General features: G+C 43.9%; 1 protein-coding gene across 6 annotated transcripts in view; it reads left to right on the plus strand.

Annotated features, from left to right (window-relative positions):
- CTNND2 (catenin delta 2) overlaps positions 1-15,662 on the plus strand; it is an 889,124-nt gene that overhangs the window by 609,004 nt on the left and 264,458 nt on the right. For all 6 annotated transcript variants that reach the window (XM_003789546.2, XM_012805017.1, XM_012805013.1 and 3 more), the window contains one exon: positions 13,451-13,583. In XM_003789546.2, the coding sequence (XP_003789594.1) occupies positions 13,451-13,583 (133 nt within the window). The remainder of the gene's footprint in view (positions 1-13,450; positions 13,584-15,662) is intronic.

Raw genomic sequence — 15,662 nt, forward strand, 5'->3', positions numbered from 1 at the left:
TTTGAGACAGAGTCTCACTCTGTTGCCCAGGCTGGAGTGCAAAGGTATCAGCCTAGCTCACAACAACCTCAAACTCCTGGGTTCGAGATCCACCTGCTTCAGCCACCCCCAGTAGTTGGGACTATAGGCATGCGCCACCATGCCCAGCTAATTTTTCTAATTTTAGTAGAGATGGGGTCTCACTCTTGCTCAAGCTGTTCTCTGAATTTCTGAGCTCAAGAGAACTTTGTAACTTGATCTCCCAGAGTGCTAGGATTACAGATGTGAGCCACCATGTCCAGCCTATTGCAAACTTTCAATTAATTTTCATATTAATCACAAGCATTCTACCAAGAGTTAGACAGACACTGGCAAAATAAAATACTAATCTAAGACTTTAACTAAAGGTAGAAATGAAAGGTATTTGGATACCTTGAAATTATCTGGCTGATACAGGTGACCACTATTTCCTAGAGCAGCAGTTCTCAACCTGTGGGCTGTGACCCACAGGAACTGTATTAAAGGGCTGTGGCATTAGGAATGTTGAGAACCACCATCCTAGAGAATCATGGGTTGAATATTGTTCTGTATTTCCTTTCTTCTAGATAAGAATCTTTAAATGCCTAGTCACAGAGTTTCCTCCATATCCTGACAACACCCAATTCAGAGCAAAGCCCTGATCCATTGAATCTGCCCCAAAACACTTAACACAAGCAAAATCTTATAAATCTATTCTAACACCATCGTGTAGAAATGGTGTTAGAATTTCTTGTCATTATGAGCAATGAGCCTGGCTTTTTTCAACCACAGATGTGACCCTGGTGGTTCTTGGTTTGCCAGGGTCCCACCCTGGGGCTGGGGTCCTGTTAGACCAGTGGATCTGGTGGCAATTGACTAAAGAAAAGTAAAATTAAAAGAAGTTAGAGGTAAAGCGACAGGACATGAAGAATAGAGTTTGTTTTCTAAGGTGGGAAACACAGGAGACCACCGCTAGCTTGTGGGGTTCCAGCAAGTGGTGCTGAGTGTTTGCTCCACTCAGGTTTTATTAAAGGGTATTATCTCATTTAGTCCAGAGGGTAAGCAGAGGAAGGGAACAAAAACATCAGCAGTTTCTCTGAGTAAGCATGTTAGTTTTTATTCTATCTATGATCATTAATTTTAAGAGTCAGAGCAGCCGTGAGACAGCTGAAACCTGAGCTTCGTGTGGGGGCAACCTCCTGTCTGTGGTCTCACACACACAGATTCCTTGGAGGAGGTTAATCCCCTTTAGTCCTCTGTGGAGTAGACACCACTGCGTCAATATTCTCTGAAGAATCAGTGGAACAGAAAAATTTTTCTCTGATCTCCACCCCAGAGGCGACTTTCTCTGTTGACTAAGGTATAAGCCCTGCTATCCATATTTCAGGGCTTGAGCTGTTCCCTTGATCTCTGCCCTGGCCATAATATAATGGGTATTTGCGTTGACTTTTATCTGGGCAGGAGACAGCCTGGTTGATATTCCCCACCAGGCCTTGCACACAGCTTCCTTCTAGGGCTATTCTCTTCTTCAGAGTGTTTACAGACCCAGTGCAGGTGTTTACAAGCTATAACCCTTACAGGCCAGGCTTCTAGCAAAAGCAGGAACTGCTCAGATAAGTAATTTAGCTGCTGGTTTAAAAGTAAACTAGCTAAACTGTTTTTATTCCACCTTGCTCAGTTTATGTCTCTGTTTTTCCATTTTTCTGGGTATGGTTTCCCTTGCTAAGAATGGGGTCTTTGGTCCCCATTCTATCTGCATTGGTTGGTTGGCAGTGACATGGGTAGCAACTTGTTTCTGAATACTGTTCCGCATGGCATGAGTCCCTTCGCAAATTAATCCATAAAGCAATAAGAAGTGTTCTCTCCCTTCTTAGAAAACATGCCTTTTCTCTTAGATAACTCTGCTCCCACTGTATTGCCCACTACAATCCAAGGGCAAGAACCAGTGTTTAGAACTAGAGACTGAGAGCATGGGAGAGCAGAGTGACTAAATTGTTAGACCCAATTAGACCAGATTTTGTTAGATTCTATTAGGAGTTTCTTTAAATGAAATATCTCAGCTGAAACAGAGCTGTCATTCTTTGGAAAACCACAAAGATGAAATTGTGCATGTGAAACATGCTACAAACAGTTTCAGACTAAAATCAACAATGGATATTTTAAATAAAGTTATCACCAGGACCAGATTCTGGTAAACTATTAGCCTTCAAGTATGTGCTCGAAGTTGACATGTAAAGACATTATGACAGGTGCTGCAGGGCAGGTTTTTGGGTTTTACTCACAGAAAGACAGAGCCTCATATGGAATCTTCATAGTTTTGGGGGTTTTTTTTGTTTTGTTTTATTTTGTTTTTTCTTGTAGTGGGAATACATCTACCTTATCACTGTGGCTTCAACTAGAAGTTTAGAAATTTTCATAAACAGGTTCATCAAATGACCCTGTTTGTTTTTTCACTGACAGTTGTCAAATAATATGGTCCCTTAATTTATTTATTTTTATTCATTCATTTATTTACTAACTTACTTTGAGACAGAGTCTCAAGTTGTTGCCATTGGTAAAGTGCCGTGGTGTCATAGCTCACAGCAACTTCAACCTTTGGATGCAAGTGATCCTCTTGCCTCACTTTTTCTATTTTTAGTAGAGACAGGGGTCTCGCTTTTGCTCAGGCTGGTCTTGACCTCATGAGCTCAAGCAATCTACTTACTGTGGCCTCTGAGAGTGCTAGGATTACAGACATGAGCTATCATGCCTGGATTAGCTACCAAATTTATAAGAATTCTATAGTTTGTACACAGTTTATTTCTAGTCTATTATTTAACTTCCATTTAAAAGACACATTTATGTATATGTTATATATGTATATATTTATACACATGTATACACATATGCTAATATATATTATGTATTCACACAATACATATATGCCTAAATATTATAGACACACATGTGTGTATTTAATAAAATAAAACATCCTGAGGCTGATCAAGGCCTTTGCGTTTTTTCCTCTAATTTTAATCTCATCCTATGGCTAAATCCTGGTTTTCTAATGGTGAGAAATTAAAAACTATTAATGAAACATTCTTAAATCATGTATTTCTAATCCAAGTATCTTGGGCATCCACTCCTTTCCTGTTATTTCCATCTAGGATTCACAGGCTCTGGTCATTTGCCATAAAGCATTCTGGACTATTAATTTTAAAATAGTGGAATCATTTTCCATAAAGTCATTGCAGTTTAGAAGATGAAGTTTATGAGTACTAATTTGTACTTTTTTCCCCTGAGGCCAGTGGTTCTTAACCTTCCTAATGCTATAGCCCTTTAATACAGTCCCTGTGGGTCATGACCCAGGTTGAAAACCACTGCCTTAGGCTATTGTCACCAAACAAACCTGTTAGGATTTCCAGGGCTACCAAATTCTTATGTATGTGATGTGAAGTTTTCACTGTGGAGAGTAATTTTGTTGAAAAAGTCAAGTCCAGAAGAAATACATGGTATTTTCAAGTCAAGTGACACTGCATTTATGATATAATTGATGATACCCCTAGTAATCTAATGGTCTTTTAGAATATTTAGGTCTGTAATAGAAGTAGGAATTCATTGATAATTAAACTATATATGATTAAAAATGATAAATAATAGCATAAATTGGGGTTAATCATTTTATGTTATTTCCTCTCTCTACTTGTAGCAAATTGAATTCAGAGAAGCCCATTGCTTGGCTGAGATTAATGTAAGGCTCTTGGTAGCTGCAACGGTTTAGAAATAACACATTTTCTTATTATTTCATTGTTCTCTCTCTTCACTTTAGTGCCAATAGAAAACTTGCCAGTTAAAATTGTTCCTTCTTATTCTGAAACAATGGATCCCAGTCCCCAGGAGGGTGGCCTAGCCCCTCCAAACTAACCAGCTGGCATGGGCCACCAGTTATGTGGGTGGAGGGAGCAGAGGAGCTTAGGGGGAGGGATTGGCCTTTACTCACAGTTCCTCTGTGCTCCACTGGGAGCCCCTGGGTTCTGCCTTTGAGATGCATCCAGGTTCCCCTCTAGGGGACCTAGGCCAAGCCACTAGCCACTGGTTTCTCCACACCCCACCAGCCCCCACCACCACCACCTCTCCTGATGTCAACACAGAGGGGAGCCCTCTTATAAATGCAGCCTTATAGGGGTATAATTAGCCCTATTTCAGACCTGCAGTTTATGAGTTTTGACAAATGGCTATGTCTACATAACTATCATCCAAGTGATCCATTGCATTTTAGTGCCTTCTTTTTTTTTTTTCTTTTTTGGAGATAGGCTAGATTGCTGTGGTGTCAGCCCAGCTCACAGAAAACTCAGACTCCTGGGTTCAAGCCATCCTCCTGCCTCAGCCTCCTAAGTAGCTGGGACTACTTTGTGCATACCACAGTGCTGGGCTGTTTTCTATTTTTAGTAGAACCAGGGTCTTGCTTTTGCTCAGACTGGTATTAAATTCACCAGAGCTCAAGTGATCCTCCCACCTTAGTCTCCCAGAGTGCTAGAATCCTGTATGAAATTCAATATCCCATCTCAGTCCTTACCTAGTTACACACACAGATTACAGGTGTGAGCCACTGGGCCCTGCGGTCCCTAGTGCCTTCCTTATCCCCCTCAGGACAGAAGCCACAGGCCTGTGACAGCCACATCCTGGTAGCCTGGGCCCCCTGTAGCATCTCCCAGTAGGGCCCTGGACTCACCCCACTTCACCCTCTGGCTTTCTCACCTCTCTTTGGACCTGTCAAGCACACGTGTCCCTCAGGATCTTATCACTCCCTTTTTCTGGAATGTTCCCTCCACCCAGCACAAATTCAGGTAGGCTCCAGGGTCACCTTCTCTGAAGAGTCTTCTCTAGCTGCTATGCTTACTCAAACACCCCACCTGAGCCTCCTCACACACTCTCACAGACACACTGTCACTCACACAGAGACACACTCACACGGACACACTCTCACACACATTCACACACACACACACAGTTACATATAGACACACTCACACGCACACACTTACACACATTCACACAGAGTCAGATAGACACACTGTCACATGCACATACTTACACATTCACACACAGACATGCAGACACACACACACAGACACTCACGCTCACACACACACACACACACACACTGGTATTCCCTGTCTCTGTGCTTTATTTTCCCATCACCCTCATGAGTTCCCAGGGGTGGTCATGACAAAGCTCTGCGGAAGGGTGGCAAGTATACCAGGACTCTCTCCTCCTAGAGTTCAGGAGGTCGGAAGCCTGGATCCAGGGCAGGGCAGGGCAGTGCTGGACCTTCCAGAGGCTCTGAGGGAGAGCGTCCCCTGCCTCCTCAGTTCTGGGGCCTTGGCCTGTAGATGCACCGCTGCGTCTCAGCTTCTGTCTTCCCATCACCGTGCCTTCATGTCTGTGTCTTTTCTGTCTCCCCTGAGGGCGCTCTCTCAGCTTAGGGGACACCCAATTCAGTATCATCTCAGTCCTTACCCAGTTACTCACACAGAGACCCTATTTCTAAGCTAGGTCACCTCGTCAGATTCCAAGAGGACATAGATTTGGGGGAGACTCTCTTCAACATCCTATTCACTACCAGTAGCAAACCATATACTTTACTCTCTTAAACATTAATTACCAATTGTCATTTGCAAGAACTTACCTAAGGATGAGAACCTTTGCTCCGTATCTCCATTGGCCAGACACACAGTGGCCACCCAGTGAACACTGGTTGGAGGAACACGTGAGCTAATGGCTGAATCTTAACACGCAGCAGACAGCCAGCCAGGACACAGGAACACAGCAAGAAGCCAGGGCTTCCAGGCCCTGCTGAAACTAGCTGAAGGTCAGGAAAGCTGCCAATCCAACTAGACAAAGGAGGTCAAAAGTCACATCCAAGGCTCTCAGCATTGGAATTAAAGGCGGTACCTCTTGGAATATGCCCAGCAGTTCCTCCACCTGCTTGGCCAGGGGGGATGGTCCCTTCCAGGCTTACCAGAGCCATGTTCTGGGGTCACGTGGGCTTAGGCATTTATTTCCTGCAACAGCTATCACAAATTAACACCTAACTGGTGGCTTAAAACAGCCCACATTTATTCTCTTACAGTTCTGGAGACCAGAACTCTAAAATCAGGTCCATTGTTTCACAGACGAGGTATCTGTATGGCCACGCTCCCCATTGCCTTGCCTTTGCAACTTGTGGACCTGCACTTCTTGCATTTCCTGGCTCATGGCTTCTTCTGTCCTCTGCAGGGTAACCTGATGCTTCAGTGTTACATTGTCTTATTATGCATCAGATTTCCCTCTGCCCCTCTCTTCTAAGAACAGTTGTGATGGTTTTAGGGCCTGCTGGACAGTCTCCCGTCACGAGATGCTCAATCCCATCTGCACAGTCTATATTGCCATCCAAGGCCACGTGCTCAGGTTCCAGGGATTAGAACCTGGATTACGCTGGGGGCCGTTATTCAGCCTCCCGTGATGTCCTAACTAGAGACTGACCACAAATGTTGGGACAGTTATGGAGTTTCCCAGGTTTCCCACTGAGGATTCTGTCCTTTCACTCAACTAACAGCAATAGCCCCTTCTATCCCCTATTAATTTCTCTCATGTTGGCAGAGCTACTTGTGAGGAAATTGAACTTGAACTAAATATATAGATGCTCATGTTTGCAACATTTGAGTTCTCTCCATTTTGGGTACTTGATTTTTCATTTCTGGTATATCACGTCGTCGTATGTGGTTTGTCTTCGTCAAAAGAGATGAGTAGAGCTAACAGTGCAATTTTCACATGAGAAGGGGGTCCTCTGCCTGGAGGGACGGAGGGAATAACCACACAGTGGGTGGTCCCAGAGCATCCTTTGCCCCCATGGGCTGAGTGTGTCTCTATGGAGTCCGTGGTTGCACCATCATAAGACTGAGTCCACAAGCCACCTTGAGGCATTATCACTTAGGGTGATTTTGGGAATTTTTATTTTTCTCAACATGTCAAGCTTGGAGGAAGCCATTTCTTTCTAAAAACTATGTAACCATTGAGCTTGCTTTCCAGATAGTCATAATTCTAGTGCTACTGTTTATATGAAAGCAATGTTTTGTTTGTGGTTTATTTTTCTTTTTTTAGATGTGGTAATCATATAGAGCAGCTTTTTGGTTTTGGTTACAGACTACCCAGGAATGAGGATTAAGATCTTAATACTTTCATGTGGTTGTCGCTGGATAAGTTTCCTTTGGTCAACAAGGATTAGAGTATCTCCATGTTGTCATTAATAACTCCTAACTTTATTATGACAGCCACCCAGGCACCCATCTCAACTCCATCAACAAGACCAAATGAAAACAAAACAGCCTGCCTCATGGCTCTAGACATAAAAGTCAAAGGCAATATGGTCTTTACAGCTTTTAGAGTTCAAAAGTTTAGAAGCGATGGAGATTTTCATACATGTCACTAATGCCCTGCTCTCAATGGGAATTGTTTGGATTGCAGTCAAGTGAGCCATATTCCCCTCACACAAAGCTGTGCTGAAAATCATATTTTTGAATTCATGAGGCCTTTGGTCGCCCTAGGACTGTTTTCAATGGGGAAACCAGATAAAATGTTTTGACAGTGCGTTAAGTCTTTGGTTTTGGGTGCCAGTACCACACAGTGATGAATTTCAGACTGTTTGCTATTTAGCTCTGTGAACAGCGCTATGATTTTAACAACTTGGATAGTCCATATAAGAGTGAGGATTCAGTCACAATATTGTCGTCTATGTGACACGTTTTAATGGAGAAAAGGTTACATTTGCATATTCTCTAGCTACATTAACATTTCTAAAGTGAAGCCCAGTAACAAATGGGAGTTATGAGTTTGGCTTCTGCAGGAAATTATAGACGGTTGTTATTTTGTATTCTTCTCTTCTTGGTCTAGTTATGGTAATACCTGGCATTTCTAGAAGGCCCACACTGTGTGCCAGTTCTTGCTCTAAGGGGTTCACATATGTTATTTCTGATCCTCCCAACAACCCTACAAGGTAGGAATTATTATCTCAACATGATGGATGGGCTCAGTGTGTGTCTCTTCACCGAACAGCTTCCTGCCAGCCAGCGGAGACTCAGACCTGAGGCAAAGCCTGCAGAGACCGTCATGGCGAAGCAGGAAGTGAACCACGCCTGCTACGTCCAGAGAACGCTGCCCAGCATAGCACACTGCCTCTGAAAGAAGTTAGGGGAAAAGGACATCATTACAAAATGGCAAATTTAACATAAGCTAAAGCAGTGTCTCTCTTTGCACGTCTAGTTTTTTTTAATGAATATAATGTCCAAATTAATACATGTCAGTAAAAGGTTATGAGGTTTTAGGAAATTAAGTAGTACTACATTAATTATAGAGAAAAACACATTTTTATAGCAGTATTAAAATAACAACTACTAGAATACATCCAGCTCTTCATAGTTTACAAGGACTTTCACATATATTATTTTACATTGTCATTTAGAAAGAAATCTCATGAAATCAGTGGTAATATTCTCTGTATTTGATCCAGGGAAACCAAGGCCAACAAACCTAAGGAACTGTCCTATATTTATGGAATAAAGTGTTGGTCCCCATCCTTTTTGGCACCAGGGACTGGTTTCATAGAAGACAGTTTTTCCGGGGACCAGGGTTGGGGGCGATGGTTTCAACATGCACCTGTAAGCAGCTGATCTAGTCTGGTCTCTGTGCAGCCAAACCTCTCTGCTAATGGTAACTTGTGTTTGCAGCCGCTCCCCAGTGCTAGGCTCAACCCCTCAGGTCCACCGCAGATCCTCAGGGAGTATGTCTCATAAGGAGACAGCCCAGGTCCCTCACATCAGCTTACAGCAGGGCTCATGCTGATAATGAGAATCCAGAGCTGTTGCTGCTCTGCCAGGGTCAGCACTCGGGGTGTGATGGGAGCCATGGGAGCAGCTGTAAATACAGGGGAACCTTCACTTGCTCACCCGCTGCTCTCCTCCTGCTGAGCAGCCCTGTTTCTAGCAGGCTATAGACAGGTAATGGTCCATAGCCCAGGGTTAGGGACCACAGAGATGAAAAGCAAGATGTTCAAGTTCTGAACTCCTTGCCAGTTATTCTGATGCGGAATCCTGTGCTCATTCTAGTACAGTAATCGAGGAGGGAAATATAATTTATAACAGGCTTACTCAACAAAAGTGATCAAACTGGCTCTGATGACCTTTGGCGACCAGTAATCGCTGGACTGTCCTATGAGCTGGAGGATGTTCACCGGCTCCCTGGCCTCTGCCCACTAACTTCAGTCATTGCCAGCGGTCCTCTGGGAAACACTGTTTCCATATGTTTTAGACATTGTACTTTAAAAAGTCACTGTTACAGCCATATATAAAGAGAATGATTACAGCAGGCAGCGTAGGTACATGCCTGAGTTTATGGATTTGGAAGCAGACCACTGGAGTTTTGTTTCAGCCCCACCAGTTAAGTGTGTGACCTCTCTAAGCTTCTTCCCCTATACCAAGCATCCTCAAACTACGGCCCGCAGGCCACATGCAGCCTGCCTAGGACATTTATCCGGCCCACCAGGTGTTTTTGCTGCCGCTACCTATCCTGCTTAGCAGCCGACTCATCCCGGGGCCTACAGTCCGGCCCTCCAGCGGTCTGAGGGACAGTGAACTGGCCCCCTGTTTAAAAAGTGTGAGGACCCCTGCACAATGAAAATAAACTATGTGGGGTTTGCTGAGATTGAAGACGTGCCGTGTGTGACTCAGGAACCTTGACAACCGACATTTAGTGTGTGCTCCCCTTACTACTCTGCCTGTTCTGTAAGTCTAAACAGATCTAAGTTTCCTTATATTCCTTTCTTTATACCCATAGACTAAGTCCAGATTTTTTGTATTTGAGTGGAAGAGCTTTGGTTGTCTCATCCCAAACTTGCTTTGGAGTCCCATCTCCAGCTCTCCCCGACCCCCAGGAAGCCCCGCCACCCTGCGGCTGTGCCCCAGCCACCCTGAATGGCTCAGCTTTCCTGAAGAAGGACCCTTCTAATGCCCCCATATGGCTGGTGCTATTCCTTCCCCACGTCTGCCCTTCTAGAGCTGTGTTCTCTCGCAGGTTACTCCTCGTCCTTACAGACTAAGACCTTGCGTGAAGAAATTGAAAAGCTGAATTCTGGCCAGAGTGAGCTGGACAGGCTATTTTCTCCAGCCCTCTTGCTGTTTCTCTGGGGTGTATCTCCATGAGCAGCAAAAAGTTCCAAACAGAATCTCATCTCAACAAAACACAACTGTTCTAGAAACAGGGACTTGGATATGAGTCATTCCCCCAAACATTGCCTGGAAGGCGCTCCCTTAGCATCTGCTTGGTGAAGTTTGAAAGGAGAACATTTGAGAACATCAGTATCCTCTGAGAGGGTAACTGCTGCCCTGGCCAAGTGGCAAGGGGCCGCCAGCTAGAGTAACTCAGAACTGACTGCCTGGAGATGCGGCCACCTCCACCCACCCCAGGGATGCTGGCTGAAGCTGTGGCAAAGGGACTCATTCTGAGCACTGACTCAGTTCTGTTTTCTGATCTGATCTGCTGTGTGATCTCAGTTTTCCTCCCTCATCCCCTTCACTCTCCCCAGAGTAACCCCTTTAGGGGGTTCCCCCTTTATGTCCCCCTCAGAGGTATTTGTCACAGTGTGGTGAGAGGGCCCTGGGGGACGGGAGATCATTGCAGCATGTAAGATCTGATCAATGGACAGAGAAGAACGCTCAGGATCACAGCGTGGAGAATGACTCGTGACTCTGTGTGTTCCCATGTTGGGATGGGCATTCTAGGAATGAACCAATCAGGGGAGCAAGGACCCTCGCTTTTCCTAAAATCACCAGTGGAAGTGCAGAAACACCTCCCGCCCAGCCCCTTCCTTCATTCGTTCCTTTCTTCCATCATTTTTTCCAAGCACCTTTATGTGGCATCTATTATGTGCAAGGAGGTGTTTTATGGGCCACGTAACAAAGATGACCAAAAGATTTGTGACTCTGGCTTCACAGAGCTTCCCAGAGTGGGGAGACACAGTCACCAGTCATGGCCCACCTCGTGACTGTGTCATCACCACTAGGCACTGGCCAAGGAAGTTGAAAACCGCTCCCAGAGGCCTGAATTTGAGTGGAGGCCCCTGGGCCAGGCAGACCAGGAAGCAGCGGCTAAGGCTGGAGAGAGCGAGGGCCATAGAGAGCTGCCCAAGCAGGGGGGCTGCAGGAGTATCCTGGATTCTCTCCCAAGGACAGTGGGAGCCACTGAGGTGTGTGAAGCAGGAAGTAGCATGGTCAAGTTTGCTTGTCTACAAAGGTTTGGTAACTTGAGAGGGAAGAGTGGTCAGTGGGAGGTGGAGGGAGACTGACAGGGGCAGCCAGTGAAGGGTGAGGAACTAGGATGAGGACGCAGAGATGAGGACAGAGGGGTCGCCTGGGACTCCAGAGGTTTGGGGGTAGGGGAAAGGATAGAGCTGACAACTGCCTGTGTTTTGACCTGTGAATTAGGAGCTGAGATTCCTCCTGGACCTGTGATTCTCTGGGATGTTAACTCCTCCAGTCAGAGTTTAGGGAGGCAGTGCACACATGTACACGCACACACACACACACATATGCCCCTGAGTCTGTTCCCTAGAGCTCATGTTCAAAATATGCTGTTGATATATACCGTACAGGCTACTGCCTAATAGAGCAATTACCGTCTGGTTAATAAAGTAGACTGAAATGAATTCTTTACTAATCGCTTCCTAGAACCATGGGCTCACCTGAATCCATTTTAGCCATCCAAAGTCTTCTCACTTCTAATTTTAATTTACAGGTATTCAGTAGATTCTGATTTAATTTGTATAAGAATGTAATTCTAGAGGGCTACTTGTATAAGAAGCACTGTGCTATCTCAGTGTTGCAGACGAGGTTTAGCATCATGCAACAAAAGAAAATTAAATTAAAAAGAAAAACAGCCTTCACATTTTAAAGCCTGTAATTGTTTTCTGCTGTGATCCCATAGCCAAGAAGGATTCAATAGTTTCTCCATCAGCCGCCATCACTTAAGTATGTTTCTTAGCAAATGTATTATTTTACTATATGTCTTTTAGAGAAAGTGTCTATAGCTGCCTAAAATCATATGTAGATTAGTGAAATACTTAACGCTCATTAAATTGAATGCTTTATCTTTCCAATAAAAACTAAGCCACTTCAAGAGCGCCCTACTTCATGTAGCTGTACAGCATTCAGTTGCTGTAAAGGAAGAATCAACATGTCTCAAGGTTTGCTCGACAACCTCTATCAGTTGTGATAAAGCAAAGATAAAGAGAAGAGGTTAGAATCTATGAGGAATCTTTTGACCTTTGCCTGTTTCTTCTCATCCCATTTTTCATGTCTCCTCTTCCCAGATGACAGCATCGACCGGGCATCAGTAGGATGTATGCTTTTGAGTTGTGTCACCGGGGATAGCGGGTGATTGTTGCAAAGCCATCTCATTTCTCTTCTAGTGTGTCCTTCAGATAAATAAACCCTTTTGTGACTTATGGGGCGAAGATTTTTGCCTGTGGTCTCTGAGGTTGCCTTTTTATTTCTCAGTTAAGAATTGGCTCTCTGGTATAGGGATAGAATTGCCCTTGGCCCTGTTGGCACCTTGGTCTAACTGTTTGCGCTGAAGGATCCCGTAATAGAATATTCACTTGCATAATTGTACACTCAAGCACCTGTTTTAGAATGGACTTGAATATTTTAGAGCATATTTCTGAAGACTAAATGGACAACTGGTTTCTCAAGAGTAGCTCACGTATAAAAAAGAGGAGACAGGACAAAAGAATGGACAATGCATAAAATTTATTAACATCGTGTGAATAAGACTAGTTCTTTAGATAAGTTCTTTCCCTTCACAAAGTCATCATGTTGCTATACATTTATCCCCAGAGAATCTCGTAGCAGATCTGTCTATATTTGAAGAAGACATTATGAAAATAACAATGATAAAAATAATAATGGTATCGACATTACCTGCTGTCAGAACATTTTGGATTAGACCCTTCCACTTGTACTTTTTCTTGTCTGATAATTTAACTGAATATAGTACTTAAATCAGATTGTTGAAATAATACATTAAAATAAACATGACTCTATAAATAATCCACGTAAGCCCAAGTGAAAACTGTATATGTTAATAAAATCATGGGCCATTTGAAGTTATTTTTTCATAAGCTTCGTAAACATGTGACTTTAGTTGACATAATTTAAGATTATCTGCATATGTAATCTATGTATAATATATGTATATACTTAAAAACTATTGTATTTGCTCAAGGAAATCTCTCCAACATCCTCTTTTAAATGGATCCACGTGTAAGAAAAACTAACCGAGAAGTGTTCCCCGGTAGCTGGTGAAAGGTGTTTCCTAAATGGGCTGATGGTGTGTTAAGAGCATGGTAAGACTTCTCTCTCACACTTTCCTTCCTTTTGTTCAGAGAATTTGGGTGGAGAGACCCAGAACTGCCTGAAGTGATTCAGATGTTGCAACATCAGTTTCCTTCGGTCCAGTCCAATGCTGCAGCCTATTTACAACACCTCTGTTTCGGAGACAATAAAATTAAAGCTGAGGTAAGTGCCCCTTGATTCTCAAATGAATACTGTCAGATTCATAAGCACTCAATTTTTTTTAATGTTGAAGGGTACAAGAAAGAGGAAAAATAAAGTAGTGGTCTTTTAATTTAGATCTATATTTATGACTCAAACATAGTACCTTCATCTAATTAGTCGGCATGCCTGTGTATCCTTCTCTTCTCCTGATGATGAATGCTGAGGAATAGGCAGCCAGCAATGCCTGCCAGTGTCAACAGAGGCTGGCTTGTCACCTGCTGTACTTTGGGTGACATCTGTCCTCCTCGTCCCAATTCTATCCCTGAGAGTTATCTCTGCCCCTAGATCCTAAAGAAACACAAAGCATCAATTGTTATCTCCTCAAATTATATTTTAAAAAATTGTTATCTCCTCAAATTATATTTAAATTTCATAGTCCACGTATGCTATGGCGTTTTTGGAGAACTCCAAAACGATAGGATGGAAAATGTAGGCAATAAACTGATTTTGTGTTACAACGGAGTGTGTGGAGCCACTTACAAAAGTCGTGTGGATATATTACTTATAACTACATAATGGATAATTGTGCCCCGCTAAGAAGACTATTTTTTGTCCATCAGGTAAATAATTGTTAGCATGCTCTGTATTTGTGGAATGCCATAAAGGGTATACATCACAGTGTACAATATTTCTGGAGAATAACTGTGGTCAGCACAGCTAATTGACTTTTTTTTTAGATAAGGGACAAGCATTTGCATATAAGCAGCTGAGTAATCAAATTTTTAAAGAACAGATTTCATAAACTGTAACAAGTCATCTTCATAGTATGTAAGCAAGTTTGAGGATGAATCTAAATTCGTGTAAGGATGGAAGGAAGAGATTTGAAGAGATAATTGCAATTTATTATAGATTCTGCTTACTTGCACTGGGGTGGGTAAAGTCTACGGCTTTTTCATCTTTTTTCCATTTTTTCCTCTGGGACAGCAAGGGCTTGGCCCATGCCCATTTTTATCAAGAAAGCCATATTTTTGTGGAATGAATATGGAACCATGGTGATGAATCAGGTGTGATTTTGTCTCCAAGGCACCTTGGACACTGAGAGACCCCTTTGCTTGTCCCAGGTGGCAGTAACTGTGGTGGTGCCACTTTCACCTAGTGGGTAGAGACCAGAGATGCTGCAAGACATCTTGTGAAGCAGGGTGCCCGCCACAGGAGGGAGTTATCTAGCCCCAAACGTCAACAGCGTCAGTGTATAGATACAGAAAAATAACGTCCATGTAAGAAAAGTTTAACGTGAAAAAATACCAACTGTTAAAATGACCTAAAAACATATTAAAATTATGTCACTCCTATCCCCAGTGGAAGTTTATCTTAACCATTCTCTGTTTCTAACAGAAAATAAAATGTCTGCAAAATGAAGGGCAGATTTCCAATTAGAGGACCACATAATGTTTTTTGAGAATTAACACTTTGACAATTTCTCTTGTCATGAAGGTATATCATTCTATCATTGATATGATTTGATACAGGCCCCCCTAAAGTGGGATCAACTGTGTCACCGACACTTTGATTCTGACTGCTGCCATCACTCCCACACCAAAAGGGCATGCCGAGCTGTGGCTCTCATGCAGGAAGGCTCTCCGGGGTGAGCATGTGGCTCCCAGACAGGTCTGGGGGGTCAGCACAGTAGATCCCAGGCAGGTCTGGGCTAAGCACAGTGGCTCCCAGGCAGGTCTGGGGTGAGCACAGTGGATCCCAGGCAGGTCTGGGGTGAGCACAGTGGCTCCCAGGCAGGTCTGGGGTGAGCACAGTGGCTCCCAGGCAGGTCTGGGGTGAGCACAGTGGCTCCCAGGCAGGTCTGGGGTGAGCACAGTGGATCCCAGGCAGGTCTGGGGGTTAGTACAGTGGCTCCCAGGCAAGTCTGGGAGTGAGCACAGTGGATCCCAGGCAGGTCTGGGGGTGAGCACAATGGATCCCAGGCAGGTGTGTGGTGAGCACAGTGGATCCCAGGCAGGTATGTGGTGAGCACAGTGGATCCCACGCAGGTGTATGGTGAGCCCAGTGGATCCCAGGCAGGTCTGTGGTGAGCCCAGTGGATCC

The sequence above is a fragment of the Otolemur garnettii genome, unplaced genomic scaffold (genome assembly GCF_000181295.1).
Source record: "Otolemur garnettii isolate 467f Iridium unplaced genomic scaffold, OtoGar3 scaffold00033, whole genome shotgun sequence".
Lineage (NCBI taxonomy): Eukaryota > Metazoa > Chordata > Mammalia > Primates > Galagidae > Otolemur > Otolemur garnettii.